A 21346-nucleotide genomic window follows, 5' to 3' on the forward strand; every position below is an offset into this window, starting at 1 on the left:
TTGTGCATTTTCTCAGATAGCTATAACATTAAACACTGGTGATTCCTTAACATGAAAGGGGATAATTCAGCATAACTTGAATCAACTTTAACTTTCACATCACAAGGTAATGTACATCATTCATGTATGAGCTGCAGACACAGCAGTCTTGCAGCTTTGTAAATACCACCAATGTTATTTCAAGCAAAACGCTCATTTATGAGCTGCTGATGTAAGAGTCTTGCAGCTATGTAGTCACCACGGGCCCTTTCCTGCGGTCTAGAGGGGGGTGGGGACATGGTTTCATCCTCCGCCTGATTGTCTGCCCCGAGGTCATCGTCCACCTCCTCGTCCTCTCTCTCCAGAGGTGGACCGGCAGTCCCTTCTGGCAATTCTTGTCCCCTCCTGATAGCTAAGTTGTGCAGCATGCAGCACACCACCACGAATTGAGCTACCTGCTCAGGATGGTATTGTAACTTGTTTCCTGAGTGGTCCAGGCATCTAAAGCACTGCTTAAGCACTCCAATGGTCTTCTCGACAATATTGCGTGAGGCTATGTTGCTCTCGTTGTATCGCTTCTCGGCTTCTGTCTGGGTGTTACACAGGGAGGTCATCAGCCAGGTGGTGAGGCCATATCCTTTGTCACCAAGCATCCAGCATTGACCTTGTGGCTGACTGGTAAACATGTCAGATATAGCGCTCTCATGCAGGATGTGAGCATCATAGACGCTGCCCGGAAATTTTGCATTTACTGCCATTATAATTTGCTTGTGGTCGACAACGAGTTGCACATTCAGGGAGTGGAATCCCTTTTGGTTCTGAAAAATGCCTGCATCCTGAAAAGGTGCCGACGATGTGCGTACAGTCTATTGCTCCCTGCACCTTGGGGAAGTTTGCTATTCTGGAGAATCCTAGAGCCCTCTCAGACTGTGCCTCCCTGGTCATAAGGAAGCTGATAAAGTCCCTCCTCCGTGCATAAAGGGCTGCAGTCACCTGTCGAATGCAGCAATGTGTGGCATGCTGAGATATAGCGTAAATGTCGCCAGCTGAGGCCTGAAAGGAACCCGATGCATAGAAAGAAAGTGCCTCAGTTACCTTTACCTCAACGGACAGTGTGGTCCTGATGGTGCTGGCAGGCTGCAGATCTCCCCTGATGAGCTGGCATATCTCAATGATAACCTCTTTCCAGAAGCACAGTCTCCTAAGGCACGTGTTATCGGACAAATTCAGGTAAGACTGCTTCTCCCTGTAAGTGCATCGGGTGTAAGTTCTCTTCCTCCTCAGCAGTCTGCCACCTCTTTGATTGGGCACATAATGCTCTTGAATATACCTTCTGCCATCTCTAGTCTGCAGCATGTGCGTAGTCATCAAGACAGGCTGAGAAATTACAGACCCCATTACAATAACAATCAGTATTATACCTATTGTTCACAAACAATAAATTTACCTACTAAAACACCTAAAATAAATTCAAATTTTCCACAGTATGATAAGATGTTTGTTCAGATTTTCAAATCACCTTAAAATAACTCATTACATCAAAATTCCCCAGAAGTTGAAGCAGCCTTTTACATGAAAGGTCCTCCGATTTACAAAATGGCGTCCATACCGCTGGGTTAAGGTCAGCTGAGAGCAACTTTTTTTTAAGTGTTTCTTTCGGCAAGCAATATTTTCGGTGATATGTGGGCGAGGTGCTGAAAGTAATGCTCAGCGATATTATGGGCGCTAGTTTCGGCTATTCTGACCTTTACAGCAAAAAAAATGGGCGGGCAGTATTATTAATTCTTGGCGGTACCTAAATGATGAAAGTAACGCTGGGCGATGTGAGTGATAAATGGCCGTTAGTCTCCATTTTTTTGCGAAATGGACGATATCTGGGCTGTATACCTCACCTCAGTGTTAAAATGGACGTTAAATGGGTAGTAGCGATGCAAACTAATGGAAAGTCTTGCCCCTGATTTCTCTCTCCCACCCGTCTTAAATAAGGCCTCTCATGGACCAAATGTTGGCTTTAAATCCGACACTCTTCCCCCATCTTCAAACCAGTATATGTTACCTCTCATCATGACCCTAAATCTTACAAAAGATATCAATAACAGAACATCTGAGAGCTTGAGACACTGAAGACCTTCAGAAAAGTGAGAAGACAAAGGATTTACAGAAATATTGAGACTGAAACAGTGAGAAAAAGAGTCAGCGATAACACATAGAAACATAGAAAATAGGTGCAGGAGTAGGCCATTCGGCCCTTCGAATGCTCTTCAATATACCTTCTGCCATCTTTAGTCTGCAGCATGTGCGTACAATGAAAAAAGTATGGTATGTTTTGGGCTGTTATAAAATAATTGGAAATTGCCTAGTATCCCTTATTTTTAAGAGTGCTTTCTGTGAAGATGGTCCTGCACTTTTATTTTTTTTGTGTGGTGGGAAGGGTTTTGGCTATGCTCCACATAGTTGATATGCGATGATTCTTTATGATTGAATCACCTTAAATTTATCCAGTAATATATTTTTAATTGTGAGTTAGTTAGCGCTTCCTGCTAGTCGAATTCCAGTAATAACATATTGCTTGCTGATTGTTCCAATTAAAGCTAAACAACTGCTGTAAAATATTCCAAAGGTCTATCTCAATAAATTTTAATCAGATTAACAGGTAAATTGGCCGGACAGCAATTTATACGAGTCAATCAGGAAATACAAATTAAAGAAAGAAATACTGTGTGGATCTCGATCAGAAGTAACCCCATTTGAATATTTCCTGAAAGTTTAGCAAGTAGAAAACAATTTCCACGTTCAGCAAGAACTCCAAAAATGCCTGAAGCACCAACTGGAAATGCGCATGTCCAATCACTGAGGCCAAGTTGCGCATGCCCGTCACCTTAGTCCTCCTGGTCCGATTAAAGCACCCATTGCGGCCAAAGCGGTTGCTAACCAGCTGTATTAGCGATGCGGGGGATCGTTGGGGCAGGTTTGTGATTAATATTGCCAATAAAGCCGCATAGTTCTTTACCGACAATGTCGGCAGACGGGGGCTTTACCTTCATTGTTTTGAATTTGCCTCCTGCAGGGTTAATGTTTCTGGGAAGTAGCAGGATAACCTCTGGACACGTTCATTTCTAGGCGACTGTGTTATTTGTTTCAACTATTTATTTTTAAATGACACCTTGGTTGCTTTTTGTAAATGTTCGTCTTTCTATTTTGTTGCTCAGGCTTTTTTTGAAGCAAGAAAAAACTGTTTTGGGAGGTGACAGCGTGACGTGACGTGGCGCGGACATGGAGCCTGGCGAGGAAATGGGTAAGTGGGACTGGCGGGTCCCATGTTGGAATCTGCTGCCTTCCTGGTTCAGAGTTCTGGGACAACTTAATGGCGCCAACACAACGAGGCCGGCTCATTCACTTCACAGCATGCATAAATGACTCTCGGTAGTAAATAGTACTTCGGGCGAGAAATCGCTCCCAGGGAATCCCCGGGAGGGCTAGGAAAGCAAAACAAAAAACAAACTGCTGTTTGTAAATAAACTGCAGTTGTAATTTGACATGGTGAACCGTCGATTGTCTTTTTTTTTAAAAGACACTGATTGATTTTATCTTTTGCCATTGCTGAATTATACTAGCAATATTTGGACATTTAGTTGGTTGTGCGTTAATTTGCCTTGATGAATACAGAATGTTTCATATTCAAACTGGAAGAAATGTTCAATTACATGAGGCATATCTCAGTAACGAATACTGCCTTGATCAGTTTTTTTTCTCTGTTATGGCAGTGCTGATGAGTGTGCCTTTTGCCAATCAGCATGTTGATTAAAATGGTTTGGTGCGAGTCTTGTGCAAGGCACCTATGAAGGCAAGTGGCCAACATCTAAAGGATAGGAGGACAGAGGGAAAAATGGAGTAAAAGTAAAACGTTTCAGAAACATATTTGTATATTGTTTTACAGTGGAGTAGGCAGCATATGCCACTAGTAAAGAAACCTCAAGAACTTGGAACAATTAAGATCATCCATCCTGGTTTTCTTGTGGCGCCAACTGGTATTTAACCAGCTTCTGCTTATCCTGTGTCAACTTAGTATTTAGGGCTAGTTTGGTTGTAGAAACATTTTTTCTAAAGTTATTTTAGGTCATAAATATTTGACTTCAAAAACTGCAGCTTAAGCTGGCTTTGATTAGAGAGTTGTAGTAGGAGTCAGTTATTTACAGAAAAAGAGTTATCAGTTGTCTCTGCACCAGATAGGTGTTGCAGTGTGAGTGATTGATTTACTTTTCAAATTGGATGTCCTCCTGTAGTTTTATGTAGACATTCTTGTGGTCCATTTGTCTTGCTCTAGTGGTTTGACCTGCTTACACCATTTAATTGTTCAGATCTGAAGCCCAACATGGCTCAGTTGCTGTATTGATCCAGGTCTTGTTCTTTGGTTCAGAAAGTAAGAACCTGCATTCATATCATCATCATCATCATCATCATCATCGGCAGTCCCATGAAATTGAGGAAGACTTGCTTCCACTCTAAAAGTGAGTTCTTAGGTAACTGAATGGTCCAATACAGGAATTACAGTCTCTGTCACAAGTGGGACAGACAGTCGTTGAAGGAAGGACTGGTTTGCTGCATGCTTCTTCCGCTGCCTGCGCTTGTTTTTTTGCATGCTCTCGGCGACGGGACTCGAGATGCTCAGCGCCCTCCCGGATGCACTTCCTTCACTTGGGGTAGTCTTTGGCCAGGGACTCCCAGGTGTCGGGGGATGTTGCATTTTATCAAGGAAGCTTTGAGGGTGTCCTTGAAATATTTCCCCTGCCCACCTTGGGCTCGCTTGCCGGGTAGGAGTTCTGAGTAGAGCACCTGCTTTGGGAGTCTTGTGCCAGACATGCGAACAATGTGGCCTGCCCAACGGAGATGGTCGAGTGTGGCCAGTGCTTCAATGCTGGGGATGTTGGCCTGATCGAGGACGCTAACGTTGGTGCATCTGTCCTCGCAGGGGATCTGCAGGCTCTTGCGGCGTTGGTGGTATTTCTCCAGTGATTTGAGGTGTCTAGTGTATATGATCCACACCTCTGAGCCATACAGGATGGCGGGTATCACTACAGCCCTATAGACCATGAGCTTGGTGGAAGATTTGAGGGCCTGATCTTCGAACACTTTTGCTCAGGCGGTCGAAGGCTGCACTGGCGCATTGGAGGCGGTGTTGAACCTAGTCGTTGATGTCTGCTCTTGCTGATAGGCTCCCGAGGTATGGAAAGTGGTCCATGTTGTCCAGGGCCATGCTGTGGATATTGATGACTGGGGGTCAGTGCTGTGTGGCGGAGTCAAGTTGGTGGAGGATGGTCTTGGACCTGGCCTGGAGATGATGAAGGTTGAATAGGTTCCCACTGGTTCTGTAGTTTAGTTCCACTCCAGCAGGGAGCTTGTTAAGTGCGAGGTGGAGCATTGCAGCAAGGAAGATCAAAAAGTGAGTTGATTCAGCCCTGCTTGAGGTCTGGATGTGGATTGGGTCTGTGATGGATCTGTTGGTCAGGATCACGGCTTGCATGTCGTCATGGAGCAGGCGGAGGATGGTGACAAACTTTTGGGGGTAGCCGAAACAGAGGAGGACACTCCATAGTCCCTCGAGGTTGACCGTGTCAAAGGCCTTTGCAAGGTCAAAGAAGGCCATGTACAGGGGTTGGTGCTGTTCCCTGCATTTTTCTTGCAGCTGTTGCGCAGTAAAAATCATGTCCGTTGTTCCCCCCCCCCCGTAGTGGACGAAATACGCACTGACTCTGGGAGGAGCTGCTCAGCCACAGGGAGAAGATGGTTGAGGAGGATTCTAGTGATGACTTTCCCAGTGGCAGATAACCGGGAGATTCCTCTGTAGTTGCTGCAGTCGGACTTGTCCCTTTTTTTTTTAAAGATGGTCACGATTACTGCATCTCTGAGATCTCCCGGCATGCTCTCCTCCTTCCAGATGAGAGAGAGAGACATAGCATCTTTCACTTAATCAGGATGTCCAAGGTGCTTCACAGTACAGGCACAGAGCCTAAAATCCGGAACCCTCGGGACTGAGTCCGTTCTGGACTTCGTGTTTTTCTGGACTTTGGAACGTGTTTCTAATATCCGAAGTCCGGAAATGCCAGAGTCCAGGTACGGGTATTTCCGGATTTCGGAACGCCAGAAGCTCATCCCGAGTCCGGAAATGTCTAGGCCCAGGTTCCGATTTCTGGTTTTTGGTTGTCATTTTGTAGTTCTTCTCTTCGCAGGGGCCTTGTAGTCCTCGTTTCTTCGCAACGTATGGTTAATCTCCCCCTCTTGTTTTTGAAACGCAGTAACTGTACTTAATGTGAGCTTCCCGGCATGTATCTTTGCTACCATCTTCAAATTTGAAAAGAAATGTACAGTACTCAAAGCATGAAATATAATTTTTATTTGTGAAACAAAGTTATGAAATATAAAACCGTAAATGAAGGCTTTTATTTGGTAAACAGAGTAAAAATAAACAGGCACAGTTACAATTGGCTGGAGGTTGTGCTTGAGGTAGAGGGCTCAGCTATGATGTCTGGGGCTGATGATGGGCCAGCAATAGGATTATCAAATGTGGAAATTACTGGTGTAGTTGCACGCTGTAGGTTTTGGGCCTTCTGATGTGACATCTTTTGAAAGATATATTTAATATTGTTTAAATAATTTGGGCTTTTATTTCACTAATTTTTTCCGAATTCTGTGGATCTGCAGTATTTCTTCTTCACTTATGAAGCTTCGTTGCTCTAAGGCGTGAATTAATTCTCAACAAATATTGATTGCTTTGTCACTGGGCACTTTTTCGACTTGATCACAGGCATCATCATCCTTTTCTTCTGGATGCAAAACCCTCTGCATGATTTCTTCATCTGTCACTGCATTTACATTGGGAGCATTGTTGTCTATGTCCATGACTACTTCGACATCGTCCTCATTCAATTCCTGCGCAGCTTCGCAAGTCAACCCTCTTGCATAATCTAAAAGTTGAGCACTCATTGCTTTCTCCTAGATACACGAAAGCCTTGAAAGTCCTGAGGAGCATCATCATCTTCAGCAAACATGGCTGATGGCCAGATGTTATGCCAAGCATTGACCAAGGTGTCTGCAGTTACGAAGTTCCATGCATCCGCAGCTGCGCATATGGCGTCCTTGATAGAGAAAGCTTTTGAGAATGCTTTTATTCCCATGCCTGTGTTCACAGCATTAAGCAAACACCTCAAACTCGTTTTTGTGGAGACACTTCATTGATCTCAAAACTTGTTGGTCCATTGACTGTATCAGTGGTGTAATATTTGGAGGTAAGTAGATTCCATGACATTATCCTTTACCAAAAGCTCAGCATCGGGATGTGCTGAGCAATTGTCTAGCAGCAAGTATATTTTGCAGTTTTTCTCAAGACCAGCTTCCGTGCAATGAGCATGCACCTGAGGGTCAAAATTCTTCTCAAACCAGTTCCGAAAGATTACCTTGGTTACCCATGCTTTCTTATTGGCATAATAATGCACTGGCAATACTCAAACTCTTGAAACATCTTGGACGCTGGCTTCTCCCAGTGACCATAAGCTTACACTTGTGTCTCAGCTGCATTTGCAGTAGCAAGCAGTCAACCTATCTTTGGCGTCTTTTACACCTGCTGGCTGCGATTCTTCTAATGTTTTTTGCGGTATGTGGCGCCAAAATAGTGCTGTCTCATCGGCATTGTTCATTTGCTCAGGTGAAAGGTTTTCATCAACGGTTAGTTTGATGAATTCATCAATATAATTTTCAGCTGCCTCATGATTTGCTGAGGCTTTCTCACCACATACTTTCAGTTGCCTGATGCCATGATGCCTTTTAAATTTGGCTAGTCAAACAGAAGAGTACTCACATGGAATTTCAATCCCCAGTTGTGCATGGAATATTTTAGCTTGTCCACCATTGGGCCAGACAAAGGAACCTTTTTCATTTCACCTCTGTCGCCACCATTCCATCACTGCTCGATCCAAATCATCACATGTTGGCTTGTACATACTTTTTCTCTTACTCCTTATGAACATCACTTTCTGCAAAAAAACTTCACGTTCTTTCTGTTTTCTGATATCATAGATGGTGGAGAGTCCAACACCACACTCCTCACTCAATCTTTTCACTGAAGCACCTCTATCTAATCTCTTGAAGTAATTCCACTTTCTTGTTAAATGAAAGTGAACTATGCTTCCTCTTTCCTTTTATCTGAACCCATTGGGGTATCGGTAGGTCTTTTTGACGTGTGCAATGACACAACACAAATTCACAATCTTTACCCGTGCAGATCTTTAAATCGGGAAAAACACCACAGCGATGGAGTCAGGTTGGGTGGGATCTGATCATGGGATGTAGGTGGGGTCTCAGCATGGGGTGTAGATGGGTCAGCTGGGGTAGCCCGACAATGTTTAATGCCTCTAATTAAAAAAAAAATGCTGAATTTAAAAGTACCAATACTTTTTTTTTAATTACAGGTACAGGTATGCAAACTTAAAATCGCAATCTGGTCGGGTGAGGTTGGGTCAGCTCTGCTCGGAATCATGGGGTGTGGTGATCCAATTGCGCGGTTGCTACTTTGGGGAGCTGCAGTGTGCTATGCAGAGTTTGATTTTGGCTGGGGACTTGCGCGCAGGAGCTTGGTTGGTTCAGGCAAAAAGGACTTGTGTGCTGTGCAGAGTTGATTCTGGCCAGGGACTTGCGCGCGGGAGCTTGGTTCTGGCCAGGGACTTGCGCGCGGGAGCTTGGTTGGTTCTAGCCGAATGTGCTGTGCAGAGTTTGATTCTGGCCGAAGGGACTTGTATGCTGTGCAGAGTTGGTGCGGACCCAGGAGCAGCAGTGCGGTGACTTTGAAGACCTGGCCTGGAACAAGTAGGGTTGGCGTTTTTATTCTTGTAATTTTTGTCACTGTACAATAGTTGGATTTCATTTTTTGACTATTCACTGGGCCCGGCTGACAGTGATAACAGTTTGGCAGGGTGTCCGGATTCCAGAACATTTTGCGGATTCTGGACGACTCTGCCAAGGATCGTCCCGGAGTCCAGATTCCGGAACTCTGGACTTTAGACGCTGTACCTGTGTTACTTTTGAACTAAGCCACTCTTCTGTTGGCCAATGTGGAATTTGCACACACAGTAAGGTCATGCAAGCACTACAAAAGCAAAATACTGCAGATGCTAGAAATAGAGCAGTACTTCATTATACAGTGCATATACTTGGTTATTGGAGGTGTTCTTGATGCTTGCAATCAGTCGGAGCGCAGTAGGTGGATATAGAGCTTTAGTATTCCTAAAGGCTTTTTCTACATCTGATAACAGGAATTAATATTCTGGTATTTGATATCTATAATCTCATCACATACCTTACAAAATTTGCTTTTAGAAGGATGCTACCAGTTCTTGAAGTATGGTTAGCATACAACCAGCAGAAAGCCCCAAGCTAAACTTGCTGGATTTGCAATGGCTGCCTGTTAAACGCACTTTTATTGAGTCTACTAGGTGGCTAGTCTTAGTGAATCTGGCAAGACCCACTAATATAGGGTCTTTCTGTTGGCTGAACTGCACAAATCTGGTAAGTTTATATTGGAGATTGCCATTGGCTGCATGAGCTCTGCATGTTTGAAACTGTTGGCACAAACTCCTTCTAAGGCCAGTATAAAAGCAGCTAAAGTGATCAGCAATGATTCTACCCTTTTTTGGGGAAGTTTGAATAGATACTGGTTACTCGAGTGTAACGTAGCCAAGTTTGCTTTTTCTCCCATCTTTGTATCGTCAGCAATGTGTGAGGAGGACACACAAAATCTGCAAAAGGACATAGACAGGCTAAGTGAGTGGGCAAACATTTGGCAGATGGAGTATAATGTTAGAAAGTGTGAGGTCATGCACCTTGGCAGAAAAAAAATCAAAGAGCATGTTATTATTTAAATGGAGAAAGATTGCAAAGTGCTGCAGTACAGTGGGACCTGGGGGTACTTGTGCATGAAACACAAAAGGTTAGTATGCAGATACAGCAAGTGATCAGGAAGGCCAATGGAATCTTGGCCTTTATTGCAAAGGGGATGGAGTATAAAAGCAGGGAAGTCTTGCTACAGTTATACAGGGTATTGGTGAGGCCATACCTGGAATACTGCGTACAGTTTTGCTTTCCATATTTATAAAAGGATATACTTGTTTTGGAGGCAGTTCAGTGAAGGTTCACTAGGTTGATTCTGGAGATGAGAGGGTTGACTTAGGAGGAGGTTGGGCCTCTACTCATTGGAATTCAGAAGAGTGAGAGGTGATCTTATCAAAACGTATAAGATTATGAGGGGGCTTGACCAGGTGGATGCAGAGAGAATTTTTCCACTGACTGGAGATTAGAACAAGGGGTCGCCCATTTAAAACTGAGATCAGAAATTTCTTCTGAGTGTTGTAAATCTGGAATTCGCTGCCTCAGAGAGCTATAGAAGCTGGCACATTGAATAAATTTAAGACAGAGATAGACAGTTTCGATAAGGGGTTATGGGGAGCGGGCAGGGAAGTGGACCTGAGTCCATGATCGGATCAGCCATGATCGTATTAAATGGCGGAGCAGGCTCGAGGAGCTGTATGGCCTACTCCTGGTCCTATTTCTTATGTAGAACGATATGCTTAGTAGGTGGGAGGAAACTCTTGTGGAGCATAAACACTGCATAGACCAGTTGGGCTGAATGGCCTGTTGCTATGCTGTAAATTTTATGTAATATTGCCTCTTGTAGTTTCCTTAACCCACTTGGGCAAGAGGTTGCCATGCACTACATCTACCATGAGGTGGGGGGAGGGGGGAGCGGAGGGAAGCGGAGAAGAACTTGCAAAGCACTAAATGCCTTCACAACAACATTCAAGAAGCATAAAAACTATCAATAATAAATAAAAAATAAAACTTAAGTCCTACATTCCTAACTCGGGGCCGACTCCGACACCTCTCCGACTCGCTCGGACTTCTCCGAGGGACCGGACGACTTCTCCGAGGGACCTCCGGCTGGGGGCAGGAGCTACTGCGCATGCGCGAAACCTCCAGTGCGCATGCATTGAACTGCTGCCACTGTTTTTTGCGCAGGGCCCTAGCACCGCCCCCTAATGGACAGACCACGCCGCGCCAAGCCATGGGAGAGGCCACAGAGCGGCCAGAATCCGTGGAGATCTTTTCGGCGCCAATTTCCCCGATGAGTGCGCTGACAAAACAGATGGGCCAAATTTGGGCCTAATATCCCTGAATACTATATGAATTTTCACCACCTGGATTTAGCCATGTTTCTGATATAGATCTCTCCTGCTACAATAGCCTTCAGTTCAAGCATTTTGTTTGTATAATTCTTCTCGTGTTCGTGTAAATAGGTTTACCTTCTTTCGTTGCACAGCGTTTGCCCATTCCTGGTTGTCAGTTCATGCAAGTCTCTCAAGTTTCTGAGTTCATATCTACTTGTTGACTGGCTTCTACCCTATAATCCATCTCATCTGGGGTGCTTTTTGCCACCCTGCCCTATACACCACTTGTCTAATTTAAATGATACCGATTGTTTCCTCAATGTTCATCGCTAGTCTTCTTGGGCTCCATTTTCCCCAAAGCATTTTTTTGGCGTACTTGAAGAGATACTCCCGATTTTTTTTTTTGTGGCCCAAGTACGCCAAAAAAAAATTGTTGTAAGTTTCGCCTTAGGATCTCTTTTTGGCGTGGCCTAACCCGAAGAGGGTATTGTCTTTACTGCGCCAAAAAGATCGGGCTGCCATGGTAACCTGAGTCCTGCCTGCCTGTTTCGGCCCTCTGGAAAAACAGCGCATCTCCATAAGGTGCGCCGACTCTCTGGAATAAAAAGGGCGCCGAAAACTTACCTTGTGATTATCCGGTCTCCTCAGGATGTCTTTGTGCTTGGCGTGGCACAGCACAGGGGGTCGAGGGCGGAGCCAGGTCCCGGCGCTGAAAACTGTGCCAGGACCTCTGCACATGCGCGCAAGAGTGTGCGCGCATGTGCAGTAGCTCCAGGCCCCCGAGGCTGCGTGAGAGGGGCCCGACCCTAGCCGTGGCCGAATGGGCTCCCCAGGCGAAGATCGGGACTCGGACTTTCCTCCCATTCAGCTTCCTTCCTTACCTCCCCCTCCCCCTTTCCTCCAACCCCCCCCACCTTCCTTCTCCTTCCTCCACCCCCACCACCCTTCTCTCTTTCCTCCACCCCTCGCCTTCAAAAAAAAATAGGAGCAATTCAGGCTGAAAATTGAGCCTTAAATTTCTTCTTTTAATTGTGCATAGGAAGAATGATTTTGCAAGTCTGTTCCTTAAGGCTTGGTTGGTTCAGGTCCAGGTCCTCTCCGCTTCCTGCCCCTATCCCAGGCCAAATGGCCTCCGATGTACTTGCCTGCGCCAATTTCTTTAACTCTTCGCAGGGGTTTTCTCAAGTGGCCACATACACTGGCCTAAGTAGAAATGGAGTAACTATTGGCGGCCAAAGTTGCTTAAATGGTCAAAACTGGCATAGGTGGCTGGTAATGCCCTCTTTTGAGGAAAAAAAAACGAACCTAAAAAAAAACGTAACTGAGTTACACTGGTGCAAATTGATTGAGGAAACTGGGGATTTTTAAGTTAGGCCAGCAAAAACAGCCTACTCCCCCAAAAAAACAGCAACTCCTAACCAAAATTGAGCCCTTTGTCCCTACTTGGTTTAATGAAACCTGTCTCTCCTGTACTAGTCCTTATTATTCTGTAAGGCTTCCAAGTTATTTATGATGGTACTCGCACAAAGCTGCTAGCAACTTGGTTATCTCAATACTTTATGGTGAGCTCCCTTCCTTTCCCTAGCACTGGAATTACAGCAGAGTACATTACTTTGCATCATTTATCTTGAATTTTGAACCAATTTTCAATTTGTGTGGACTTTTAAGGCTCTAATATTATTTCTCCTATGTCATTTACCTCTGTAGACTGCTATCCCTAGGTCTCCATCTGTCCCCTTCAGTATCTCTTCTAATCTTTTCTCAATATGTACTGCTCTAGCTGCAGGTAAACAGCTCACCCATCGTGATGATATTGCTGTTATGACACACATGACTGTCCACATTTATGAGCAAAAATCACCTATGACTACACTCTCCATGACCTCCAAAACTGTCTTTGTCTTGGCCATACTCTGGTTTTCTAACTAGTTTTTACTTTTGGGACATTGTATGCATTGTTGGATGGTGCCTGGTATGTGTTCGCTAATATAAACTCTTGGGTAGCTTCATTGGGTCTTCTACATTTCTTTTTTTTTTGTCAACTCGAATGCATCCAATATTTCCATTACCATGGTTTCTTTCAGCAATTGTTCTTTTGTCATGACAACACTGTTCCTGATTGTACTCGTCTCCATCTCTAATCACCTGAAGGTTCATTTTGGAGGTTTGATGCTAACCTCCGATATCACTTATTGACAGGACTCATTCACTTTATTTAATACTGAATCACTCAAAAATCTCCTTGCTTCAGTCTGCCCTCCTAGTTCATGTACCTTGATCTGCAAAGTCGGAACTCTTTTTAGGATTGCTGATTAGCAGACCGTTTTTCCATCCTTTCACTTTTGTAGCTGCTTTTCTCATGTGTTTGCTGTGAGATAGTCACAAATTACATGGTCTCCAACTTAGTTTTCCTTCTCTTAGCTATTTCTCTTTCTTGTTGCATTTCTCTCATTCCCTCTGGATTTAATTTTAAATTTTTTTAATCCTAGTGCTTTTCATTTTTTTTTCTATCTGGTGCCTCCATTTAAATTTTGACTTCCCTCAGGTGTTTTGTTGCACTTTTTGTTTTTGTTGGGTATTATATGATTAATCCCATTTGTCATCTATTTCACACTATTTTTGTTTCACCTTAGTTACTCTCCACTGCACACTTAACTTGGATACCCTCCTTTTAAGTATTTCTCCCAGTGCTCCCCTTAAGAAAATACTGATCCACCTGTTTTTTCTGCTCCCCAGTTAGTTTACATGATTTTCTGCAACTTTACACTGTTTGAAGCCTTTGGGGAATCATTTTCCCTGTAACAAAGTATCTTCCCTGGTATAATTTACCTTGTTATGCATTTCTATTGCTCCCAATGCAGTCTGTAGTGTTGGTTTATATTCCCCGAAGATGATGATGAGCGATCAGATTAAGATGTTTAAGGTAATGAAAGGAATTGACAGGGTAGATAGGGAATTATTCTTCCTTCTAGTAAGGCAATACAGAACAAGGTGAAAAAAATCTTCAAATTCAACCTATGCTGCTTAGAAGTGACTCCATTAAAATGTATTCAAACTATAAGTTGAGACTGAAATGCATTGCCACAAAAGGTTATACCTGGTGGTGTTTAAAGGGGAAGTAGATACTTATAGTAGATACTATATTAATCTACATTAATATAGATTGTAAAAAGTTGAGGACCCAGCACCGATCCTTGTGGCACCCCACTAGTCACAGCCTGCCATCAGAAAATGCCCCTTTTGTCTCTACTCTGTTTTCTGTCCATTAACCAATCCTATCTCTTTTTATATTTCGTGCTAGTTTACTTTCATAATCTATCTTCCTCCTCTTTTTATCATTTTTTTTGTCATTCTTGCTGTCTTTTAAAAGTTTCCCAATTCTCTGGCCTCTCACTGGTCTTGGCCACATTGTATGTCCTTGTTTTCAATTTGATACCATCCCTTATTTCCTTAGTTAGCCACAGATGGTTCTCCCTTCTCTTAGTCTTTCCTTCTCATTGAGATATGTTATTGTTGCGAGTTATGAAATATCTCCTTCAATGTCTGCCACTGCTCATCATTCGTCCCATACTTTAATCTATTTTCCCAGTCCACTTTAGCCAACTCTACCCTCATACTTTTGTAGACTCCTTTATTTAAGCTTAGGACACTGGTTTGAGAACCAACTTTCTCCCCCTCCAACTGAATTTGAAATTCAACATGTTATGGTCACTCATTCCGAGCAGATCCTTTACTAAGAGATCATTTATTAATCTTGTCTCATTACACAGTACCAGATCTAAGATAGCATGCTCCCTGGTTGGTTCCACAACGTACTCTTCAAGGCAACTATTCCGGATACACTCTATGAACTCTTCCCCGAAGCTACCCTGGCCAATTTGCTTTGTCCAATCAATATGAAGGTTAAAATCGCCCATGATTATTGCCATTCTTTTATTACAAGCCTCCATTATTTCATGATTTATACTCCGTCCAACAGTGTAGCTACTGTTAGGGGGCCTATAAACTATGCCCACTAGCGACTTTTTCCCCTTATTATTCCTAATCTCCACCCAAACTGATTCAACATCTTGATCTTCAGAGCCAATATCGTTTCTCACTAGCGCACTGATCTCATCCTTTATTAACAGTGCTACCCCACCTCCTTTTCCTTTCTGTCTGTCCTTCCGAATTGTCAGATACCCTTGAATATTTAGTTCCCAGTCTTGGTCACCTTGTAACCACGTCTCTATCATGACTATCAGACCCATTTGTATCTATTTGTGCCATCAACTCATCCATTTTGTTACGAATGTTACGTGCATTCAGATAAAAAGCTTTTAAATTTGTTTTTTTACCCTTTTGTCCTGCTTTGACCCCACTTTCTGATTCACCTTTATGTTTATACATTCTGTATAATTGTAGCACAACTTCCTTAGTATTATACTCCAACCCCCTTGCAATAAAGACCAACATGCCATTTACCTTCCTAATTGCTTGCTGTAACTGCATGCTAACTTTCTGTGCTTCCTGTATGAAGATACCTAAATCTCTCTGAACACCAACATTTAATATTTTCTCACCAATTAAAAAATATTTTTCTATTCTTCCCACCAAAGTGAATAACCTCATTTCCCCACCTTGTGTTCCATCTGCCACATTATTGCCCACTCACTTAATCTGTTCTATATCCATTTGCAGTCTCTTTGCATCCTCCTCACCTCTTACTTTTTCACCTAGCCTTGTATCATCCGCAAACTTGGATATATTGCACTCGGTCCCTTCGTCCAAGTCATTAATATAGCTTGTAAATAGCTGAGGCCCAAGCACTGACCCTTGCGGCACCCCACTAGTCACAGCCTGCCAACCGGAAAATGACCCATTTATACCTACTGTTTTCTGTCTATTAACCGATCCTCTATCCATTCTAATACATTGCCCCAAACCCCATGAGCCCTTATCTTGCATAGCAACCTTTTATGTGGCACCTTATCGAATGCCTTTTGGAAATTCAAATATAATACATCCACTGGTACCTCTTTATCTCCCCTGCTAGTTATTTCCTCAAAATAATAGATTTATTAAACACTATTTCCCTTTCAGAAAATCATGTTGACTCTGCCAAATCATATTCTGATTTTTTTAAGTGCCCTGTTACCATTTCTTTAATAATGGATTCCAGCACTTTCCTAATGACTGACCGGCTAACTGGCCTTTTCTCGCTCCTTTCTTGAATAGTGAGGTTATAATTTCTACCTTTTAATCCGCTGGGACCGTTTTAGAATCTAGAGAATTTTGGAAGATCGCAACCAATGCATTCACTATCTCTGCAGCTATGTCGTTTAGAACCCTAAGATGTAAGCCATCAGATCCAGGGGATTTGCCGGATTTCAATTCCATTAGTTTCTTAAATACTTTTTCTCTACTGAATTAATTACTTTAAGTTCCTCTCATTAACCCCTTGGTTCCCCACTTTTTGGTATGCTTTTTGTGTCTTCTACTGTGATGGCAGATACAAAATATTTGAGATTTCCTTATTCCCCATTATAATTTCAGCTGTCTCCGCCTCTAAGGGACAAATGCTTACTTTTGCTCTTCTTCCTTTTTGTAGATCAGACTTCCTGCAAAGGTGCGTGTGGCTGGGCACTTATTTGAGGTCCCGTGCAGGCCGTCCACTGGCTTTTACATTGTAGATACCACGCATGCAGAAAAATTTGAATGGGAGGCAGGCCATACAGGAGGCAGTGCAGCTGACAGGAGACATTGGTGCAGATATCTTGGAGGGTTGCAGGACTGGAGGAGGTTACAGAGATGGGGAGGAGCAAGGGCATGGAGGGATTAGAAAAGAAGGATGAGAATTTTAAAATTGAATCATTGCTTAACCGGGAGCCAGTATAGATCAGCGAGCACAGGGATGATATGTGAACGGGACTTGATGTGAGTTATGATATGGGCTGCATATTTAGTATGAGCATAGGTTTATGGATAGTGGAAGTAGGGAGGTTGACCAGGTGTGTGTTGGTAGTCAAGTCTAGAAGTAACAAAATGGCATGGATGAAGATTTCAGTAGCAGATGAGCTGAGGCAGGGGTGGGGTAAGGTGATGTTATGGAGGTAGAAATAGGCGGTCTTAGTGATCACGTGGATATGTGGTTGGATGCTCACCGCGGGATCAAATTCAACACCAAGGTTGTGAACAGTCTGTTTCAACCTCAGACAGTGGCCATTTAAGGGATTGAGTTGGTGGCCAGGGAACAGAGTTTATGGCGGGCACCGAAGACCATAGCTTCGGTCTTCCCAATATTTAGTTGGAGGAAATTTCTGCTCCAAAAGTCCTTAATATCTGACCAGCAATCTGACAATTTAGAGACCGTGGAGGGGTTGAGGAAGGTCGTGGTGAGGTAGAGGTGTATGTCGTTGGCATATATGAAGAACCTGACATTTTGTTTTCAGATAATGTCACCTAGGGACAGCATGTAGATGAGAAATAGGAGGGGGTTAAGGATCGTTCCTTGGGGAATTTCAGAGATAACGGTGCAGGGGCATGAAGAGAAGCCATTGCAGGTGGTTCTCTGGCTATGACTGTATATATATATATAAGAATGGAATTAGGCGCATACAGTCCCACCCCCGCTGGATGACGGTGGAGGGGGATGGCGTGGTCAGCTGTGTCAAAGGTTGCAGACAGGTCCAGAAGGACAAGGGGGTGACAGTTTAGCATGGTTGCCTTCACATAGGATCTTTGTTACTTTGATACGAGCCATTTTGATACAAGGAGTTCGGGGAAAGATGGGCACTGCAATTTGCTGGAGGAATAATCAATTGGTATTATGTACTCTCTACTTACTGCTATCTGCTGAAGAAATCGCCCCGCTTTTATCTGGAATAGTTGTCGTAGTTTTGGTCATAAGTTTCGTTTGCTGTATTTTGTAGAAACTTTTTTTATATAGACTCTGTGGACTGTTTGCTGTCGTACGCTGTTTAAATAGACTCTGCTGAGTAACCTTTGTTTGAGTCCTGCCATAAGTCAGTAAAAATCCTGTAAAAGGATAGAGCTACCATGGCTAGCTAACTGGGGCAGAGCAGTCCAATGTTCCCGGGGAAAAAAAAAAAATTTGGGCCTGTAGTGGCCCCTTTAACAGGCTGTGCCGGCCATTCAAAATTCCGCACAAGCACGGTTTTTCGGTTTAAAAGCCAGCTCACCAGCTGTGCGGGATCTACAGTGCAGCTTAAAGGGAACGTTGGAGCAGTCCCAATAGGTCAGCTGTTGTTCCTATATTCGTAATTCAAAAATGATCTTCCACAGATCTTTTGCAAAGTTGTTTTTAAGATGACTTTAAGAGCTTATACATGTTGCTATATTTTATACAAGTACATGTATAAAATTGCCTAACATCTGTCGTTGGGAAAATGTTGGAGTCCATTATTAAAGGGCATTTGAAGAGCATAATTCAGTCAGGCAGAGTCGGCATGGATTTATGAAGGGGAAGTCATATTTGACAAATTTCCTGGAATTCTTTGAGGATGTAAAGAACAGGGTGGATAAAGGGGAACCAGTGGCTGTGGTGTATTTGGACTTCCAGAAGGCATTTGACAAGGTGCCACATAAAAGGTTACTGCACAAGATAAAAGTTCACGGGGTTGGGGGTAATATATTAGCATGGATAGAGGATTGACTAACTAACAGAAAACAGAGAGTCGAGATAAATGGTTTGTCCTCTGGATAGCAATCAGTAACTAGTGGGGTGCCGCAGGGATCAGTGCTGAGACCCCAATTATTTACAATCTATATTAACGACTTGGAAGAAGGGACTGAGTGTAACATAGTCAAGTTTGCTGACGATACAAAGATGGGAGGAAAAGCAATGTGTGAGGAGGACACCCAAAACCTGCAAAAGGACATAGACAGGCTAAGTGAGTGGGCAAAAATTTGGCAGATGGCGTATAATGTTGGAAAGTGTGAGGTTATGCACTTTGGCGGGAAAAAAACGAGGAGCATGTTAGGTTGAAGGTTCACAAGGTTGATTCTGGAGATGAGAGGGTTGACTGATGAGGAAAGGTTGAGTAGGTTGGTCCTCCACTCATTGGAATTCAGAAAAATGAGAGGTGATCTTATTGAAACGTATAAGATAATGAGGGGATTTGACAAGGTGGATGCAGAGAGGATGTTTCCACTGATCGGGAAGACTAGAACTAGGGGGCATAAACTTAGAATAAAGGGCTGCCCATTTAAAACTGAGATGAGGAGGAATTTCTTCTGAGGGTTGTAAATCTGTGGAATTCGCTGCCTCAGAGAGCTGTGGAAGCTGGGTCATTGAATAAATTTAAGACAGAGATAGACAGTTTCTTAACTGATAAGGAGTTATGGGGAGTGGCCAGGGAAGTGGACCTGAGTCCATGGTCGGATCAGCCATGATCGTATTAAATGACGGAGCAGGCTCGAGGGGCCGTATGGCCTACTCCTGTTCCTAGTTCTTATGTTTTTATGTTCTTATGTAATCCGAAAACTTCGGGACCGAGGCCGTTCCGGTTTTTGGGTTTTTCCAGAATTCAGAGAAGAAATACGACATCCTGAATCCGGAAACCTTTAGGCCGTGGTTCGGGTATTTCCAGATTTCGGAGCAAAAAATCCGACAGCCCAAATCCGTCAACCTCGGTCGGGCCGGTTTGTGGATTTTTCCGGATTTTTCTTTGAAAAGGTATGTACGGCTTAAAATGTACTCAAAATATGAAAGGGAATGTACTCAAAGCATAACATATAATTAATAAAGGTTTTTAATTTGGTAAACAGTACAGGTATGAAACATAATACAGGTACACTGTAATGTATAAAGAATAATATTCTTCCAGCCTGTGATCCACTTCCGAAGTAAGCTGCACACAAATAGGTATAGGTTACAATTAGCTAGAGGTTGTGCTTGAGGTCATAGAGGGCTCAGCTATGATGTATGGGGCTGAAGATGGGCCAGCAATAGGATTTTCAAATGTGAAAATTGCTGGTGTAGTTGTGGGCTGTAGGTTTTGGCCACTCTGCTGCAATACGCTTTGAAACATATTGACTAATTTTAATTGTTTTTAGGGCTTTTGTTTGATTAATTTTTCCCAAATTTTATACACCTGCATTATTTCCTCTTTACTTATGAAATTTTGTTGCTCTGGGGCGTTGATTAATTCTTGACAAAGATTGATTGCTTTGTCAATGGATACATTTTCGACTTGATTATCAACATCAGCATCGTCATCCTCACTGCTTTCATTCTTTTCCTCTGGATGCAAAACCATGTCCACAGTTTCTTCATCTGTCACTGCATGCACACCGGGAGCATCATTGTCCATGTCCATGACTTCTGTGACATTGTCTTCATTCAAATCTAGCAGAGCTTCACAAGTCAGACCTTTTGCATATTCTAAAAGTTCATCAGTCATTTCCTTCTCCCTGGACACATGAAAGCCTTCAAAGTCATCATCTTCACTAAACATAGTTGCTGGCCAGAGGTTATGCCAAGCATTGGCCAAGGTGTCTCTAGTTACCTCATTCCACGCATCCGCAGCTGCCCATATGGCGTCCTTGACAGAGAAACCTTTTGAGTACGCTGTTATTCCTATGCCTCTGCTCACAGCATTAAGCAAACATCTCATGAATTCGTTTTTGTACAGCCACTTCATTGATCTCAAAATTCCATGGTCTATTGGCTGTACCAGTGATGTTACATTGGAAGGTAAATAGATTCCATGGACATTATCTTTTACTAGAAGCTCAGCATCAGGATGTGCTGAGCAATTGTCCAGCAGCAAGAATATTTTGCAGTTTTATTCAAGGCCAGCTGTCATGCAATGAACACGTGCCTGGGGAACAAAATGCTTCTCAAACCAGTTCAGAAAGATTACCCTGGTTACTCATGCTCTCTTATTCGCATAATAACGCACTGGGAATATTCTTACGCCCTTGAAACATCTTGGACGCTGACCTCTCCCGATGACTATAAGCTTACACTTGCATGTCCCAGCTGCATTTGCACAAGCAAGCACAGTCAGTCTATCTTGGGTGTCTTTTACACCTGCTGGCTGTGATTCTAATGCTGTTACTAATGTCTTTCTCGGTATATAGCGCCAAAACCGTGCTGTCTCGTCGGCGCTATAGATTTGCTCAGCTGAAAGGTTTTCATCAGCAATTAGTTT

At 43.3% G+C, this 21346-nt stretch overlaps 1 protein-coding gene across 4 annotated transcripts in view; it reads left to right on the forward strand.

Moving 5' to 3' along the window:
- The first annotated feature begins 2856 nt into the window (after positions 1-2856).
- slc36a4 (solute carrier family 36 member 4) overlaps positions 2857-21346 on the forward strand; it is a 457837-nt gene continuing 439347 nt past the window's right edge. For all 4 annotated transcript variants that reach the window (XM_070891988.1, XM_070891989.1, XM_070891990.1 and 1 more), the window contains exons 1-2: positions 2857-2947; positions 3189-3274. In XM_070891988.1, the coding sequence (XP_070748089.1) occupies positions 3253-3274 (22 nt within the window). In that variant the 5' untranslated portion in view covers positions 2857-2947; positions 3189-3252. The remainder of the gene's footprint in view (positions 2948-3188; positions 3275-21346) is intronic.

Source organism: Pristiophorus japonicus, chromosome 10 (assembly GCF_044704955.1).
Source record: "Pristiophorus japonicus isolate sPriJap1 chromosome 10, sPriJap1.hap1, whole genome shotgun sequence".
NCBI classification, from domain to species: Eukaryota; Metazoa; Chordata; class Chondrichthyes; family Pristiophoridae; genus Pristiophorus; species Pristiophorus japonicus.